This window comes from Mus pahari, chromosome 3 (assembly GCF_900095145.1).
Source record: "Mus pahari chromosome 3, PAHARI_EIJ_v1.1, whole genome shotgun sequence".
Taxonomy (NCBI): domain Eukaryota; kingdom Metazoa; phylum Chordata; class Mammalia; order Rodentia; family Muridae; genus Mus; species Mus pahari.
This window is the reverse complement of record NC_034592.1, coordinates 118,905,965-118,925,430: the sequence shown is the minus strand read 5'-3', so window position 1 is coordinate 118,925,430 and position 19,466 is coordinate 118,905,965. Positions and strand designations below refer to the sequence as shown.

Genomic DNA, 19,466 nt, shown 5'->3' with positions numbered 1-19,466 from the left:
TTGAATGGGCAGTCCTAAAACTGCTTCTATGAACAAAATAGAGATGAAATGTTCATAGCTCTTAAATAATATAACAGCTCCTACTTCCTGCTCCTACTTCCTACATCTAGGGCCCGAGTTCTTGGATGCTATAACTTAGCCAATGTTGTAAGATGCTGAAATTACACAGAGGCCACAGGGGATGCTCTGTTCCAATGACCCAGCTGAGCTCCACAGATGGTTAAACTAGTGAGCAATCTCATCTAAATTGTCTAAAAATCTTAGAATGATGCCGAATCCAGATGTCCACCTGCTAGCAACTGTATTAAAAAAAAATTCAAGGAACACCAGTCAAATAAACCCCAGTTGCTCACAAAATCCTGAGAGGTAATTATAAATCACTATTATTTGTGCCTCCAAATGCGGATGGTGCATTATGTAATAAGACACAAACAATTTAGGAACTAACTGAATAATACCAGAGACCTTTGGCCATTAAGATCCCACTAGGCACAGAGAAACACAAGGAAGTCAAACGCTGTGTTTTTTTCTCGGAGATCGAAGTTAAACACTATGGATACTTGGCTTGTTTCTTAATGGAATCTCTCCCACAGTAAGGGTCTTTAATAAGGGACGGTGAGTAAAATTAGGTAACTCTCATAGCTTTTGGATTTAGCCTATGTAGCTAGTCTAAAATCAGACATAGTTCAGATGAGTGAGTAATAAGGAAGTTTCTACAAGTACGTAGTCTTAAGTCAGTCTGTGCACCGTGGCTCCATAAGGCAATGCAAATTCACGTCATCTGGGCGGGTAATTCTCGGGGTACATGGTCAAGAGATCACTACCCGAAAACATCCCCAAATTTTCAAATGGCCCACTTGTTACTATTACTACTAAGTATTATATTATTATTTTCAGTGCAGAGAACCAAGCCCGGGGCTTTGCTCATACTAGGCAAATATGCTATCTTGAGTGAAAACCCCAGCACCAATTTTAAAGAGCACATCATGGCTGGCTATATTGAGAGGCTGAATAGGTGATGGTCAATATTCATATTTTAAGTAAGGCTTTCAGGGACCCTGAACTCCTCCTGCCTAATACAGCAAGTGATTCAAGGCCGAGTCTCTGACTGGAAATCTTTTCTGAAGGGCTCAGTGCACAATGGAAAGGGAGACAACTAAGCCACTAACATCCAGTGTCCAGATAAAATGGAAATAATAGTATCCATGAAAAATGCCATCCCCTCAAAAGATGAAGGCTAATAAAACAAGTACTCCTAAACATTTTGCAAGATAAAGTCATTGCTAGTCAAAGGAGTTTGTTAAGAGACATTAATGTTTTTATTTCCAACATAACCCTTTGAAAAACATGTACCTTGAAATGACAACTCATGTCTCTTTGTGTATGCAGAAGTGTGTGTGTGTGTGTGTGTGTGTGTGTGTGTGTGTGTGTGTATCTGTCTGTGTGTGTGCAGGGGTGTGTATGTATGTGTGTGTGTATCTGTCTGTGTGTGTGCAGGGGTGTGTATGTATGTGTGTGTGTGTGTGTGTGTGCGCACAGGAGTGTGTGTGGTATCTGTGGCATATGTTTATGTGTGCCAGTGAGAGTATGTGAAAGACAGTTGTGCACAGCGCACACCTGGAGGTCAGAAGACACCCTCGGTTGTCAGGCCTCACCTCGCACCTTGTTTTGAGGCAGGCTCTCTTGGTTTCCAGTGCTTTCACCAAACTAGCTGGTTCATGGACTTAAAGAAATCAGCTCATGGACCTAAAGAAATTCTTCTGAGCCGGGTGTGGTGGTGCACGCCTTTAATCCCAGCACTTGGGAGGCAGAGGCAGGTGAATTTATGAGTCGGAGACCAGCCTGGTCTACAAAGTGAGTTCCAGGACAGCTAGGGCTGCACAGAGAAACCCTGTCTCGAAAAACCAAATAAATAAATAAATAAATAAAAATAAAAAAGAAATTCTTCTGTCTCTGCCTCCCATCTTCACAGGCATTACAGGAGTTCGTGTTAACCCTGTGGGTTCTGGGTATTCAGACCACGATCCTCATGCCTGCACGGCGAGTGTTTTACCCACACAGCCGCTTCCCCGGCCCCAAAACTCACCACTTTCTATTTCCTCTTCATTGTCGTCTTCCAAGATGCTAGCAGGGGCTGCAGACTCTCCAGCTTCCATCATGCTTTTCAAAGCTTCAAGCTGTTCTATAAGTAACATCACACACGGAGATGAGAACAGATGCTAGATCGCTTAGGAAGTGTGAGAAGCTCTTCTGTCTTCCCCCTCCATCTTTAGGGGCGCTGCAGGTGTTCTCGGTAAGGGTATGGATTCTCATTGGTCAGACTCAGATCCCCACGCTTGCACAGCAAGCAGTTTACCCTGAAGTCGATTCCCCGGCCCCACAACACTGAGATGTTTCCAATGTGAGTGTAAATTAATTTATCTTTTATGAACAAAACCATGACAAAGTATGTAGTAGTACAAAACCTTTTTCCTTCTGTATTTTTGCATGTAAACACATGAATGAGGGTTTCCACTGAATGGACCAGTTGTATGAACTAAGGATTAATGGGAATGTAGTGGAATAATGCTGGAAGATAAATGTACTATCTGCATTCCACCCTTCCCTTCATCTGTAATCAGTTCTAAATCACATTTCATCTAGACAGCGGAACTGCTCAAAAACCTCATGTGCAATTGACTTACTCTTTTCAACTTCAGGCTTCAGCCTTTTATTCTTGATGAGTATTTTTCTTTTGAGGTCATTAGGAGACGGCAAGGGCCTTCCTGGTTCAAGCTAGAGATATACAGAAAGCTCAGTTAGGGACTTCATGCTCAATTCCAGACCAGAAGAGCCCCAGGTGCCCGGAGTCATACCAGCCAGCTCCCACTAGATGTCACTAGTGTGCACAGCTCTGCTTCCACACAATGCTCATAGACTCACTGAAGCCAACTTTGATTTAAATAATGCTGTAAAGCTGGAACACCCCCAGTCTTCTGGGGTGTACAGATGGATCCAAGCTCCCTAGTAGAGTATGGTCTGACCTGAGAGGTTCTGGGGGTGGCAGTCCTGCTGTATGGCGGGCTTTTCACATTTTGGGTCCATCATAAAGCACTTGAATGGCCTCAGATCACCCCTGCATCTGTACCAGGTCACAGACTATGCCTGTCTTCTCACCAGACTGACGTGGGATTTTTATGGGTTCTCTAAACATGGGAGAGTTTTGAATAGCTGGAATCTGAACTTCGCTGTGGTGTCATGTTTGTACTTTACAGGAAGTTAAGTCTCTTTAGGTCATTTTCTGTGATCAGTGGGACAGACCTCTGTCTTACTTATTCACTCCCCATCCATCCAGCTATTAGCCACCCGCTCTTACATATGCATCTTTCCACAACAGCCATTTATCTCACAACTCATTACTTTATCCTATGTTTCAGAAGCAAGTCTGTGCATTGACTTCTTAGGACTTTTAACTGAGGGCCGCCTGCTACAGACCGCCTGGTGGAACTGGTCCCTTCCCTGGGAATGTGTACGTCCCTTCACTAAAAATCACACCTAGAAGGGGAAACAAAATAGTCATAGGAGGCAGAGGGAAGGAGGGAACTGGGTGGGAGGGGGGATAGGTGGTTAGGATCAGGTGCAGGGAGAGACAGGAGAGAGGATAAATGGAAATTTACAGCTGCCTGGGGGAGGGGAGATGCCTAGGAAGTCCCAGAGTCCTGGGATAGGAGTCAATGCTGGTGACCTTAGCTGAGATGCCTAACAGTGGGGATATGGAACCTGAATAGGCCAGGTAGGGTCCCCAATGGAGCAGTAAGGACGCCAACCAATCCACAAAGCTTTTGACCCGAAATTTATCCTGTCTAAAAGAAATGCAAGGATGGAGCAGAAACCACAGGGAAAGCCAACCAATAACTGGCTTAACTCAAAAACCCATCCCATGGGCAAGCACCAGCCCCTGACACTATTAATGATGCTCTGTTATCCTTGTAGACAGGAGTCTAGCATAACTGTCCTCTGGGAGGCTTTACCCAGCAGTGAACTGAAAGAGATACAGATACCCATAGTGGTCAGGAACATTAAGGAGGGGTTGGGGTAAGGACTGAAGGCCCTGAAGGGGATGCAAACCCTACAGAGTCAGTAAACCTGGCTCCTTGTGAGCTCTCAGAGTCTGAGCCACCAACCAAAGAACATTCAGTCTTCATGGCTGCCTGGTCTGGCCTCAGTGAGAGAGGATGTGCCTAATCTGGCAGAGATGGGGAATACCCAGGGGGTCCTACCCTCTCAGAGGAGAAGGGGAGGGACACTGTGAGGGAGGGACCTGGAGGATGAGCAGCATTTAGGATATAAATTAATTATTTAATTTATTAAGAAGAACACAATGGCCTTTGCAAATAGCAAGCCTCTTCTCTTGCCCAAGAGAACAGAAGGCTAAGGAAACCACAGTAATAAAATAAATCAAGGACACTTCTTCATATAGAATCCCTCAGAGTCATCTTCCTAGACAAGGACTAACACATCATAAGTGTATGTGAGAGCCAGCTCCTGCACAAGTCAACAGAGAGGTGGAGAAACAAGAGAAAGGAGGGGACAGCCAGTGAAGGATGTGATTCAGATGCTGTCACTGGGGCAACCGAGGGTGGCACACAGGGAATCCAGCTGGGGATCCCAAGGGTCAGAGGAGAACAGGCACTCAGAAATAGCCCTTAGGAACACAGAGTGAGGGGATTTGTGGGGGAGTTCATTCTCAGACCCTTCCGGCCTGTCTCTCATGTGATCAGAGCCTGACCAGTGACCAGAGGTCACATTCCACAAAGAGCTGTGGGCACTGGCAGCCAACAGTCTGGCCCAGTGTGGGGGAAAGAGTGCAGAGAGAGCACAGGCTGCAGCCGCAGAGAGCCCAGTGCGGAGCAAAGGATGCAGCCTTGCCTCCCCACGCTTCCAGCTGCCACACACCTTTGGGAAAATCCATGGTTAGAGCAGCCAGGTCATTTAGGTAGCAAATACCCTCTTGTCACTCATGGACTTTCCTGTCCCTCTCCTTTTGTCCAATGCTACCATATTTACAGGAGGGCTGAATGGCCTAATAGAGCACTTTAATTTTAGTAAGCCTTGTTTCTTTTAACATCTTGCCACAGTACATCTTATCCTCTTGGATGTTAGGGATCCTGACAGAAGTCCAAGGAATTCTCTGGAACAATTACAAGTGCATTCAGATTCCACGAAGCCCTCCCATGGCTCACAGACTTAAATAACAACTGCTTTATGAACAAACTGGCAGGTATATAATGAAGTTCAAAAGTGGTCACGTGACTTTGCCTGAGTATTTATTTTGGAGTTGAGAACTTGAACTATGTGTCTTCTGACATCAGTTTGGAGCTTTTCCCACAGCGGCGACGGGCTCCCATGAGTGCTGAACCCTGGGCACACATTTGTTTACCTGGAGGACTTAAATAATGCACCCGTTTACGACCCTGGGTCAATCAGAAACAAATCAGTGTAGGTGGGGCCCAGCACAGGTGTTTTTACAGGTATCTGAAGTGACTCAGAATGCAGTCCTCACTGGGAAGTATGGAGGGGTCTGGGCTCTTGGCCTGGAAGCTTTATGAAACTTAAAACATGAGCTCCTAAGCACAGCCAGATTAAACCGAGTCCAATGTTTACTCTGTGTTCCTCTCTACATCCCTCTGAAGCACGATAAAAGCTTTTTGTACCAGAGAATCTAAATAAATATGAAAATCCTTAGTATTCAGCCTCCAGTGCTACTTGACCCCTGAAAAACACATTTCAAAACAAATCCATTCATGCTGGAACTCTGGTTTGCTAAAAATACGTACTGGATGCGACTCAAGTGCTTGTTTCAACAGGAGATCCCCAAATAGATCTTCACAATACTTGGACATCTTGTACTGTTGATATTTGCTGGGGAGAAAGAAGTGGCATTTGTAAACTCAAGTGTCCATTAGCTCTCCAAGAAAGAGAGAGACATCCATTTCGACAACTGGACTCCTCTGCTTTACAAAGTGCAGGGATGTCGTTATAACATTAACTGGAGCTATACTTTTAATACACTGTACAAACTGTAATTGGTACAACTTTAAATTTTAAAAAAACTGGCAAGAAAAAAACCTAAGACTGCATTCCAAGTTATTGCCAAATTTTCCATCTCAAAGGAACTTTAGACTAGGTGTCCCCTAATTTCTGACCTTTTGTTCAGGGAAAGCATTACTGAGTCACATGAAGATGACTTCTTGGTAGACAGGGTGGGAATGACTGTGTCCTTACTGGAGGATTATTTGCTACTTAGCACATCGGACAGCAAACTACTCAGTTAATTAAAAAAAAAAAAAAAATGAACAGCAGGACGAAGAGCAAGGGATCTGAAACACCAGCAAATAGGGACGTGGAAAAGAAGGAGCCTTTATACCTGCAGTGGTTTTCAAAGGAGAGAATGACAGGATATTCTGATGTGACGAACGCCGTTTCCTTGATGGCTTGGATTACATCCTTTAACAACAAAGAGTGTTTATGAAAGGAAAGCAGACAGATTTAAGGCATGTGACACCATTCACAGTCCACTGATTGAGCATTTCAGAAAGTCAGCTTTAACAGCTCTGACCTGGAGAACACATCTGCCTAGACACCCCTCCTGGGGAGACTCAAGGGGTTTAGGGCATCGCTTTACTGTCAAAGCTCTCTTCTATTTCTCCAGTGCTGTTAAGTGACATTACTTGAGTGGCCTGCTGGTTCTCACTTGACAAGTTGCAGAGCCAGGGACTCTGGTTCATTCTGCCCCCCTTTTGTGTAGTACTTACTGGGTTTGAATGCAGAGCCTGGAAGCATGTGCTCAACCAGGAAGCCACACCATTGGCCCCCATCACTCTCCTTGAGGGGAGTGTAAACTCTGTCCAGGGATTTTCATGACAGACTATTCTTCAACTCACTCTTCTGGAGAAATGTGCTAGTAGTAACACAAGGATTTCTGGAAGCTTCTAACTGTCCTTCTTCTGAGTTTGGAATCATCTTGGCCTATGTCTGTGTCTACCATTCTTTGTTGACCCTACTGTACTGCTATGACAGCTGCAATATCCATTGTTTCCTGTGAGCCTAGTGAAAAGTGGGTCTCCTCTGTAGTCAGGTAACAAGTGTGGTAAAACAGGCATGGGCTCTGACTTCACTTTTATATCCCTGTCTACTTCCCAATGGGCTGACACTTCCCTATACCTCACATCTTATGAAGTAGACAAGCTGCATCTGAGGGTTAGCCCTCATGATTATTTTAGAGAAAGGGACTTCGAACCAATGCTTCTATAATCAGAGTCACACTATAAAATCTCCAAGTTCTTACTGGTCTGTAGCTAACCACAGAGCAAGCCTCGTCACCCCTCAGCAAGTCAGAAAATATTTTTACAATAATTATCCATGGCAGGAAGGATAAAATCACAAACTTGAAAATATCCTATTGAATCAGTCATTTAATTGTTATTTCTTAAAATTTATTCATAGGTAAAAATGACCACAAACGTAATTGCCTAGTAAATGGTCCAGAATTTTCACTTGAGAAAAACTCTGGCTTTGCCCCTGCGGTTTGCTTTCCTTCTGGGTGATTCTTTTCCATGCTGTGTCCTGACTGAAACCCTTAGTTCTCTAAGGAGGACACCACTGGTTTTGTCATTTGATGACTGCATGAACTCACACCTTCTCACTTTAATACACCCTAACTCTCCTTAGAAAGCATGATCTTGAATTGTTGCTGACTGAAAGTCACTAATACCTTGTCTAAGAGACATGATATGGATGGAACATTCCATGTGCAGAATTGAGGCATCTCTGTTTTTTTTTTTTTTTTTTTTTACCATTGGTGGGATACCATGGATATGTGGAAGAACAAACTAAGAAACTAGCCTTCAAATCACACGTAGACACCACCCAAAGATCCCATGAGATGCCTTGTTTATTAACTATTTAACTTTAGGAGGGAAGCTTCAGTGGGGAACTTCTCACTGGCCTTGGTACTGACATGACCATGCTTACTGCTGGTCCTAGGAATCATGTTTTGTTCTTGGCTCTAAATCCTTTGAAAGTGTAGAGCCGGGTTTGTGGTAAAGCTTCTAAATTTATAATATTTCCTAACAATCATTCACAATGCCTACCTCATTGTCTCCTTATTATAAGGCTCATTTGTAAGCTTTGTTTCTCTTTTTATGCTACCTTGGAGTCTCTCAGGAATAACAGAAAGTGGACAAGCAAACAGGTAGGTAAGATAAAAAATGTTTTGTTGATTTTAATTTGAGTAAAGTTCTCACTATGTCTTCCATGCTAGCCTTGAAATCCTAAACTCAAGCAATCTCCCTGTTTCAGCATCTCAAGTAGCTAGGCTGTATGTACCCAACTGTGCCAAAAGCTGTTTTGGGCTAAAACTAGGTAGGCTCTGCTAAAGTATCTCAGTACATTATAGTTATCATTTGCAAACACAAAAAAAGACCATGGAGGGAATATTATACAACAAATAATACCTGCCTTGATTTTCTCCTTAAAAAGAGAGAAAAGAAATGTGAAGGTACATTGTTTGGGAAAATGAAAAAAAAATGTTTTCTTGTTTCCTGTATTTGTACAAAAGTCTGGGAAAGCTATGACTGTGAGCACTTAAAACCTACCTTAAAAAGGATGTCTGTACACATCGCTTTTCCGTGAGTTATTATCGGTTCCTGATCTTCACCTTTTCCATCCCAACAGTCTAGTTCAACACACCTAGGAACACAGTCAGTCAGATTACAACACTGAGCCCTTAGCAAGAAACCACACACTAAGTCACAGGAACATCAAAATAAGTGGCTTGGTACAGGTCAGAAAGCTGAGTGTGTAACAAGGGTATCTCATGGGTATGCAGGTCAAAACTACATTTTAATCCTTGCGTTAGCATCACTGAAAAGACCTTGGGTGAAAAAATGGACAATTCCAGTTTCTTGAGACTGTAAGGCCATCTAGGGCCTTACAGTCAATCCTCAGAGATTGATCAGAGAGCGATCTTGCCTCAGAGAACTAAACTTCTGAACTTTATATTCAGCAGATGTATTTTTTTAATAATTGTGATTTTTGTATTTTGGGGCAGTGGTAGGGATTGAATTAAAAACCTTGTAAGCAAATGCCCCACCACCAAACTAAATCCCTAAGCTTCCTTCTAAGATTAAATATGGCTATATACAACTTAATATGGTTTCTTAAAATACCTACGTTTTCTGGTTTTAAGATTTTTGAGGTCATATTTTAAAATCATAGTAAATTAATGTCTTTTGACTTCCAGGATAACTGAGGTCCTCCATGTAATGTTGTTTGTTCTCACTCAAAGTTAAATGAACATAATCTGTTAAAGAAAAATGCAGATAGCCTTTTTCGTGATGATTACTATTTCTGATTTTTGAGAAAAGTAAGTTAAAATAGCCTTCCCTTACCTATGTTCAGTTAACTACAGTCATTTTTGGTTGGAGAATATTGGATGCAAAGTTCTAGATATAAGCAACTTCTACATTTAACTTAAACACCGAATCGTGTGGTGGCACAGGGAGCTGAGCATCCTGTCAATGAATTGCATCAGTGCAGGGCCCAGCACATCATACTGTATTCACTACCACCTGTCAACCATTAGTGGCCTTCCCTGTTTCACAATATTGTATAACTATAGTGCTCATACTCAAGGAACCCTTCCGTTCATAATAGCAGCCCCAAGGAGAAAGGCAGTGAAGCTGCCAAGATTATCACAGTATACCCTTGAACAAATTTTAATATCGGTGTTGCTAGACTCTCTGTGCCTAATTTGTAAATAGAACTTCATCATACTTATTGATATATGGGGATGGGGCATAGATATATAGAATTAGGTATGAGCCATTGCTTCACAGATCCTCTGGCCATCTTGGAACACTGGGGATCCAAGGGATAAGGGGAGGACAACTATAAATCTAAAGGCACCATATACAAACAAAGCAAATTGCCATCTTGATTTCCAGACCTGCAACCAGCCAAGAGAACTTGTCTGTACATTTCCACGGAAGACTTTCCTCCAAATTGCCGGCCGGTGAGATAGGTGTTGTGGGAGGAGCTGATGAAGTAATGAGCCAGGGGGTGGTCCATCTCCTGGTAAAGCTCTAAGCGATCTAGGAAGACCGGGGCATTTTCATCTGACATCAGATATCTGCAGAATCCATCACTGGATATGAGGCCTAGGGAAAAAGGAGATCTTAATGGCACTGGGGCTCTGAAGATGGACGTCTTACATTGTGCTCAGCCTAGTTGTGACAGCTTAAAAATAAGAGCAGAAGCAACTTCATGGTTGTTCCCAAGACCCTACACCTTTCAGAACTTAAACAATACATGATTACATATTACAAGCAAACCAAGGTAGTCTATAAATATTCTCCTTTCACATCAGTAGGAGCAGATGTTTCCAGTCCTGCAAATGAAGAAAGTGTGCTGTGAGCCATGGTGAGGAGGGGCTGGGGGGCTCTGGCTCTGGCTCTGCTAGGACCACCTCTGCCTTTCACTGCCTGTCCCCTGGTTTCTCCTGTAAAGTGGGGAGAATGCTAGCCCACCAGCCTCCCAGGATCATCACAACTGGTAACTTGAGAATACCTGTAGGATGTGTAGCATTAATTCTAAGTCCCTGGAATTTCCATTCAATCGAAGGAAGGACCTTTCCTGGGAATGGCTGCCTCTCCAAAATTCAACACCTTAATTTTCACAACTGTCTGGAGGTAACCTGTAGAGCTGGTGAGAGCCACTCCTGAGACACAGGACGCCTCTCATTTCAGTCACTCTTTTCTAAAATGGGCAGGGCTACATGGCAAACACAGAGCGAATAACCAATGGTTCACAAGTGCTGGCAGCCCTAGCCCTTTGCATCTTTATGTCACCATTTGCAAGTTATGAAAGCAGTTTCACACCTACAGAAGAGCGCCACTGATCACATCAGAGAGCGTTCGTTCATTATAACACCAAATACTTTTGAGAGACTGGTATAGATGCAGAAAACAGATACACAACCACTTCTACAAAATTAACATATTATGGATAAGAGCAAAATATATGCAAATAAGCCTTGAAAATATTGAAGGGATGAAATCTGCAAGATGAGAGCTACAAAAGAATACTAGAATCCTGGTTTGGGTATGTGTCCAGTGAGATCATAAGGACACACATGGGCAAGGGGACAAACCACACAAGCAAGAGTAGGGATTTCAGGCAGAAGAATGAGAAAATGCAGAGAATTTTAATGCGGAAGTGTGCATTCTCAATCTACTCAATGAATGTAAGGTAGAGAGAGTGACATCTTGGGAAAATGGTGGGCAATGATGCTGGAGAGGGAGCCAAAGGCCACATTCACCAGGCTTTGGTCCTAAGCACTTGAGATTTTATTCCAAGTGTGCTGGGAAGCTTTGGTGGGATGGAAGAGTCCAACGAAACCAGCAAATAGTGTTCTAAAAGGCTTACTCTGGCTGCTGTGTGACGCACAGTATTGGATAAGGGGTCAGGGGATAAATGAGAGGGCAATTAGTATTGCCCATGAGCGGCACCATAGGCCCGAGCCTCTGAGAAGCTGGGAGTAGAGACGTGGATCTCATGAGTTTTCCTGACAGATCATAAGGGATGTGAAAGAATTCAAAACTACCGGGTGTTTCCAAAGATTCTGGCTTGAAAAGCTACGTGAGCAGTGCAGCATTTTATAGGCTGGGAAAGGAAGAGGGCTGGAGACGGGGAAATCAAAGCGTGCTGCAAACATGCCCATACAATGTGCAGATGGAAAGGCCTTGCTTCATGGTAGAGATTAGGACTGGAGGGTTTTCTCTGAAGGTCACATGTATACAGAAGATACCAAAAGCTACTGGCCTGCAGACCACCCCCTCTTCAAGTAGAGGCAATGAAGAAGCTGAGGTCTAGCACTGGGCTTTCAAATACTGAAAGCCAGTATTTGATGACTGTATGAGAGACTCTCTACGGTACACACCTGCATGTGGAAATGCTGAACTATCTACTTTATGAGCTACTGTCCCAATCCCAAGGTAGATGTATGTATTTAACCTCCTATGAGGAACGAATTTTGTGCTGTGTTCTTACACTGACCAAGTTAAGACAGGTTTTAATATTCTGACCTTTGTGAAAGGGAGAAGCTACGTTTTTAGGTGGTACCAGTTATAATTAGACTTTAGGTCTTGACAGATCTTGAGACGTAGCAAAGTCACATATAAATCATAACATTATCACACTGCCAAGAAACTGTTTCACTAGTCTTTGTTTTGAACAAACTATAACTGCCTTGGGAGGGGGGCCTTACTCATTTTTGAATTCCCAGTGTTACAGTTTGAACACAAAATGTCCCTCACAGGTTGATCTGTTTGGACACCTCATTGCCAGTAGGTGGCACTGTTTCAAAGGTTAATGAACAGACTAGCTGAGTTAGGTCTCTGGGAGCATGTCTGGGATCTGGATATGTCTGCTTGTTAGTCCTGCTATAACGTGACCAGGTAGGTGCCTCACACTCCTGACACCATGCCTTCCTGCAACGACAGATGAAAATTTCCTCAAAATGAGATCCAAATGAAATACTTTTCCCCCACTGAGTTGCTCCTGTCACAACAATAAGAAAAAGCTGCTCAAAGAAAGTGCAATGGTGTGTGCTTCCTGCACCCACATGCCAGGCTTGCAGGCATGCCCCTGCTGCAAGGATGCCCTGAAGTCGTCTCCATATTTTTCCTTTGACTAATATTTGAACAACATATTGTTTCCAAAAATAAAATGAAAGGGACAAGGGTCCAGGAATATGAGCAACTTATGTTAGTTGCTCATCCTGACTAGTTAATTTCCTATCAGTGTTTTTAATCTTCCAACCCAAGCTCACAATTCTAGGAATTCTAGAGCACCTCACATTACATACTAAATTTATTAAGCTTAGCAAAACAAAAGGGAGAAAAGAAAGGTACACAAAACAAAAGGGAGAAAAGAAAGGTGCAGATTCTTATGTGACAGACATTCTTTTGAAAGACAGTGCAGAAAGACTGTCTTTTCACACTATGCAAAATTAAAACAATTTTTAAGCATGCACAGGGACTGCCATAGCAATGTGCTTAACAACATGATACATTCAGTAGTAGTGTACTTCAGACAGTGTGAACTCACTTGATAAAATATAGAGATTGAATTAATTTAAGAGCAGGAAAAGAATAAATAAATTACTAATCTTTGAATCTTCAGTGCTCGAAAGCATTTAAGATATTTTAATTAAAATTCAAGGGTTTTAAAGGCTGTACGCTTTTTTCTGTCTTAACAAAAACAAAATTTAATTAAAGTTTTCCATTGATGTTACCTTTTTTCTTCAGCTCTTCATCAGGTTCATACATCTCAATGATCTGCATTGCTCTTTTAGCATCGTAAAATGGGAATAAAATTTCATTCAGCCGAGGATCTCGCTGATGCTGTGATGAGAAAATAAGTCTATTTAGATCCATAACCCTCACACTTGAAACACATTTCTAAGCATACAATTTGTAAAACAAGGTACATCTAGACTATTGTATTTCTAATCACCAACATCAGATTTAGCTGCCTTCCTGACTCTCTCCCTAAACTACTCTTCAGAAAGTCCATATCTGATCTTACTCTGATGGGGCCTGGCAGAGAAGAAAGAGATGTGTGCTTTTCTCCTGCTTAAATGCTGAGGGGCACATGATGGAGAATGTCAGCTGCACTGGCTTCTATTTCTACTGCTCACATGGCTGTGGTATAGGGATGTGACTTGCTACAAATATGTGTAAAAATGAGTATTTAAAAATTTAGTATTAGCTCTAGTTTTAAAAACTGAAACAAATTAAAATAAGCAACCAGATCATGAACTGAGAGGTCCAAATCCCCAAAAACAGTATTAGCAAAATCTCTTAATGACAGAATAAATAAATAGTTTTTAATCTATCTTTCGCTAACAATGATAGGTTTTTGAATACCCTGCAAATTTCATTTTCTTGAGTCCAGTGTTCTCCAAAAAATTATTGTTGTAATAATGAAAATTAATAAGCACATAAAACTTGTAAGTGTGTATTATATTTTTTAAAAACCTTGAAATTAAAAAGCAATGACGCAGAACATCTTCACTCTAAAGCTGAACACGCTTTACTCTAGAACTCCAAGTACAGTGTATGGAAGAAGACTCTGGCGGAAGCTGCTGACAGCAACCTTCCCTAACCAGCACACAAGGTGATTCTTGAGTTACGGGAGCAACACACTTCCTTCACCCCAACTTCCTACAATTGTGAAAAGCCCATTCAATATTTAAGTGTATGTGTGTATGTGTGTTTGTGTGTGTGTGTGTGTGCAGTGTGCATGTATGCACCTACATGTATGTGCCTGCACAGGTGTGTGTACCTGCATGTGTGTGTGTGCATGTATGGGTGTGTGCTTGCACATATGTACCTGCACAGGTGTGTGTGTATGTTTACATGTATGTGCCTGCACAGGTATGTGTACCTGTGTGAGTGTGTGAGTGTGTGTGTGTGTGCATGTGCTCACATATCATGGTACATGTCTCGAAGTAGAGGGTCCATGATTATCCTTCAAAGGAGTAAAAAGCAAATTTTTGTGGAACAATGACCAATTAGCAGATATGAGCAAGAATTGCTCAAAAAATAGTATTTTGGCAACAACTCTTTACCCAGATGCATGCACAGACTTGGCAATATTATTAGGAAGACACTTAGAAGCAGTTGTTACAGGTTCTGAAAAGAGGGCCATGTACAAAACACCACCTTTGCTCAATGGAACACTTGATTTTAACTGCTAAAACAAAGATGTGTCTAGATGTCTCCTAGTCCTGTTCAGTTGGGAGTGTAAAAGGGATAAAATCTTTTGATAGACTATCAAGACGAAGCTTGCTTCTTTTGTAATAACAAAGAATTATTGATTATGTCATGTAAATGTTGGAAACTATTATACTAACAACAGCAGGCCTTGGTTCTGGACAGAATGCTGCTGAGTTCTGTAGAGAAAGAGAAACTGACGTGGTCAGGAGGCTGCCAGGCAAGTGAAGACATGCTGTACCCTTTAAGGAGCTGCACTATGCAGCACACTCCAGCATTCAGGGGGATAAGAATCCACCCTGGGGTGAGAAGAATCATTGAAAAGCATTCAAAGAAATAAAACCTCAACCACTCTTGAAAAAGCATTCTTTCCTCATAAACAATAGCACTAAAGAAGACAGATAAGGGATGGGAAGGGTTCTTTTCATACCCCAGCACGGTTGCATGCAGAGCTATCCTCTGTATTGTCCCTAGGAAAATTAGGTCATAAGGTCACTGTTGAGCATTTGGACCTTAAGAGAAATAATGGAGCAAAACCATGTGGGAGAAAAAATGGGAATATAGCCAAGAGAGAGAAAATAGATGGTAACAGGGGGGAAAGAAGGGAATTCAGACATATCTGGGTGTTTTACACACAGGGGAACATGCAAACTTGGTGCTACTTAAAATGTGCATGGCAGCAGCAACATACTGATCACATGGGAGATTTTAAAGAATGTAGACTCTGGGGGCTTCTCCTCAGATCTAGTGACACTGATTCGTGTGTGAAACCAGGCCTTATTTGGGGTGAAGGAGGGCTCGGACGCTTTCCAGGTGACCCTGACCTGCTCGTGTTAAGCAGTACTGCTCTAAGATAGGAGGTGTGTCTCAATGGACAGAATACTTGCCCAACCCTGTGGGCTTAACCTCCAGCACTGCATTGATCGGCAGTGGTGATACTCCTCTGTAATTGCAGCACTTGGAAAGCAGAGGCAGGAGGATCGGGAGTTGAAGGGATCCTATGCTATGTAGTGAGTTGGGGAACAGCCGTATGAGACCCTGTCTCAAAAAATAAAAGGAAAGAAAGAAAGAACAGAAACAAAAAGCACTGCTTTAACCTGTAACCACATGCATTTTAATACACTTGTATACCCATGACAACAAAAGCAAAAAACCAAACCAAAACAAAACAAAAACCCCCAAATACCTAAGTTCTGCAAGGTAGGACTAATCATTTAACCTGTGCACCTAAAAAAGCTTTGTCCATTAAAATGTCATTAGAGGACATCATACTCATAAGACCATCCAAATAGCAGACTGGATAGCCAGGGAACACAGAACATATCAGTATTTGCTACCTAATGGTTACAGTCTTAGCAAAACAGCTTTAAGTACAGACAAAAATAAAACTCCATTTTGACCTGTTCAGTCAAATAATAGAATCTTTTCTTTCCCCCCAAATTTTCACATTTTAAAAGGCAACATAGCGTGGTCCCTCTGAATAATTGAGAGGCAGGAAAACAAATGGTAAGGTTTTCATCACCGTATCAGAGTAAGGACCAGTGCTACATATCATCATATCATATCATATCATATCATATCATATCATATCATATCATATCATATCATATATTGTATTCAGAGTAACATTGTGCAGAGGAGTTCTAGTTAGAAACAAGCACAGCGAGGCAGGTTCTTCACAGCTCTGAGACAACATCAGCTTCCAGTCAGATAAACAACATGCCCAGGATTTTCACTTCCTGGTACCCAGTGCTTTGCAAAATGAGGTTCTAAATAGCTGTTAAGAGTAGGTCACGGAAAACTGTGCCCACGTAAACGAGATCTATTAGGGACAGTCTCTACACCTCTGTCCTTAGCCTTACTGAGAAAAGGTGTCAACTGACCTTATTACAACTGCACTGGGAGGGATAGATGATGATATAATAGAACTGTATACAATATAAATGATATCATTTCAGAAATTATATAAAAAGTGAAAATAAAAATCAGTAAGGATAGGGTCACTCATAGAATGAAATACCCTCCCCTCTTTCTCTCTCTTCTCCCTTTTCATCAAAAAATAAAGGTATCATAAAGAGAAGGAGACTTGGGGTACTTTCTTACAGATTTCCAACTATAAAAATGGAAAACAGAAAAATCAGCTTCGGTGCTAAGGTGATCGGATGATGTGATGTGTGTGAGGGCGTAGGTAACCAGAGGTAAGAATATAAAGCTTTGTTTTTACAACTCTCACCATAGGAGGCCCATTCCCTCTTTCTCACGCTCTCTATACAGCCCTCCGTTCTACAAGCCCTTAGCTGTTCTGTGAAACAAGTTCAACAGAAATGAAGGTGATACTAAAATCAATGTATCTTATTAGCAACCGGGAAAAGAGTATGAAACCAACTGACCCCAGAGATGGCGACTAGTCCTGGGAATTACAACTGAGCTGGGAGGAGAACCCAACCCTGGCGGCTCCCTGCATGTGCTTCCACTGGCTCTTCTTGACTCCAGCCTGTTAGCTCATGAGGTGGGCAAACCTGTTAGCTCATGAGGTGGGCAAAGAAAGATTCCCTTTGCCCACTGGATAGAATCCAGAGGCAGAGTGATAGGAAAAGATTAGATGTGAGAAGTGAACTTGTCTGACTAAATGTTTTATGGGGAATACTGTACTGTACTGTATGTATGTATGTAGTATGTAGGTAGGTAGGTAGGTAGGTATGTCTGTATGCATGCATGATGCTCAGCTTCTCGCCCACTCCAGTAAGCACCTCAAAGAAGAATCCTATTAGCCTAGACAGTGCTGCATGAACTTGCATGTGTACACATTACCTGGGCCACCTTGTTAAGGACAAACACCAACTCAGTGTATGTGCATTGTTAATAGACTACTAGGAGATGCTAATGCTACGTCTGTGGAGAATCAGACTGTGGCATTCTATGAGCAAGAGGCCCTGGAAAGCAGATGAGAAATGAATCCAAAGCTATCACTGAGGGGGCACATAACCTACTTGGCAACCAAGAAAAGGACTGAGTCGTTCCCTCCCCCCTGTCTCTTGAAGATAGGAGATGAGTATACTAAACAGAAATTTACGAAGAAGCCACAAGATTTACAGGCTGGAAGATGGTAGGAGCCATCGTGCCACTGGTTAATGGGAAGGAGATTTCTTTTTCCCCAGTCAATTCTAGCCTGTTAAACTTGTTGTATATGTACCTATTGATTTTTGCTGTTGCTATAACTGGTTCTCTAGTTAAGTGAATGGGTTTCCAAGCTGACTTTTTCTATCATCAAGGTATAACAATCTGCCCTAAATTCTGCATATATGGAAGCCAGGGCCTTGTCCTTCCAAGTGTTCCTCATTTGTTCTTGTCTTTCTGCACAATGCTGAGTCTCATGCAGCAGTGAAACTGCCTATTAAGGCTACAAGGCTGAGATACTTAGAAAATGTCAAGGTCTAATTATTTTTTTAGGGTCACAGACCTTTAAGTTCTAATCCTTCTTGCTTTCCTGATGAGCTCTGTCTCCTTGCGTTACAAGTGAAGTTGTGAAGTTGCCCTGCCTAACGCTGTCTTGACTCTGGAGAAGTTAACAAAATAAAAGTGGAAGTGCACATAGAATGTTCAAGAAGCTGGCAAGGGGTGGGGATGGAGGACTGCTGTTGGGAGAAGAAAGAGGTATTTGGAGATGATGCTCTGACTGACATCCCAGGGCATAAACATAAGAGACATATGCTACAGTCTGCAGAAATCTAGAAACATGTCGATTCCATCAGTCTCATCCACTCATTCAAAGTATCTCCTTGCTTAAAGAGAAGCTACCTGGGAGGAAATATGAAGAACACAGGTATGACGGTCCACTGGACCCGTGATGGGGAAAGACCTGCCTCGTAATGAAGAATATGGATGGCAGAGCCAGAACGGTATGTTTTCTTTAAATCGTCCAATTAGAAATAAAAGCTCATAGGGTTTACAAATAAAAAAACGTTAAAGTCTTTCAATATTATGAAATATATTATTAGACAGACAAAAGAAAACCATCTGTGAGAGGAAATGAAGCAAGAGCAGCACCTGTCCTTGAGACGTCAGAACTAGTCCTGAACTACAACACAAAACACAATAGGAAGCACAAGCTTCCATCTAAAAAGATGGTTGGCTTAGGAAGGGATGATGAACTGATGGCATGGTAAAGTTTTCTCCTCTCTCCCAAAGCATCTTCTACTTCCTCAGAAGCTGGATTCCTTGTTACAAAACAAGCAACAGAGAATGAAAGGGAGGAGGCAGAGGGGTTAAGGAAAGGAAAGTGAGAATTGTGCCAAGAATGTGGATAAGATCTGGGTAAAGATTATGTACAAACACAGTGTTCGATGCCCACGGTGAAGTGAACCAGAAAGACTTAGAACAGATTCGAGTAAAATAAAAACAGTATTGCCCTGAAGAGATTCCTTGAGAGTAGAGGCATCTGTGTGGATATATGGAACCCCTCTTTCTTGTTTCAGTGCATTTATGTTCATGCTAACAGTTCCTCATGGGCAGCCTCAAACTGGAAGAAGGTCAACCTGCACACATCATGGAAAAGGTGTCCTTTAGCAAAGATGTCATTTGTTCCTGTAAGGCGGTAAATCAGGGGCTGCCCGTTCTTTACTCTAAGGCACTAGGTGGTGTCTAACG

At 42.3% G+C, this 19,466-nt stretch overlaps 1 protein-coding gene across 14 annotated transcripts in view; it reads right to left on the bottom strand.

The window, feature by feature from the left end:
• Plcb4 (phospholipase C beta 4) overlaps positions 1-19,466 on the bottom strand; it is a 368,815-nt gene that overhangs the window by 60,710 nt on the left and 288,639 nt on the right. For all 14 annotated transcript variants that reach the window (XM_029535870.1, XM_029535879.1, XM_029535877.1 and 11 more), the window contains 7 exons: positions 13,337-13,445; positions 9,989-10,199; positions 8,637-8,730; positions 6,407-6,486; positions 5,817-5,901; positions 2,685-2,775; positions 2,087-2,182 (listed from right to left, as the gene is read on the bottom strand). In XM_029535870.1, coding sequence (XP_029391730.1) covers positions 2,087-2,182; positions 2,685-2,775; positions 5,817-5,901; positions 6,407-6,486; positions 8,637-8,730; positions 9,989-10,199; positions 13,337-13,445 — 766 coding nt within the window. The remainder of the gene's footprint in view (positions 1-2,086; positions 2,183-2,684; positions 2,776-5,816; positions 5,902-6,406; positions 6,487-8,636; positions 8,731-9,988; positions 10,200-13,336; positions 13,446-19,466) is intronic.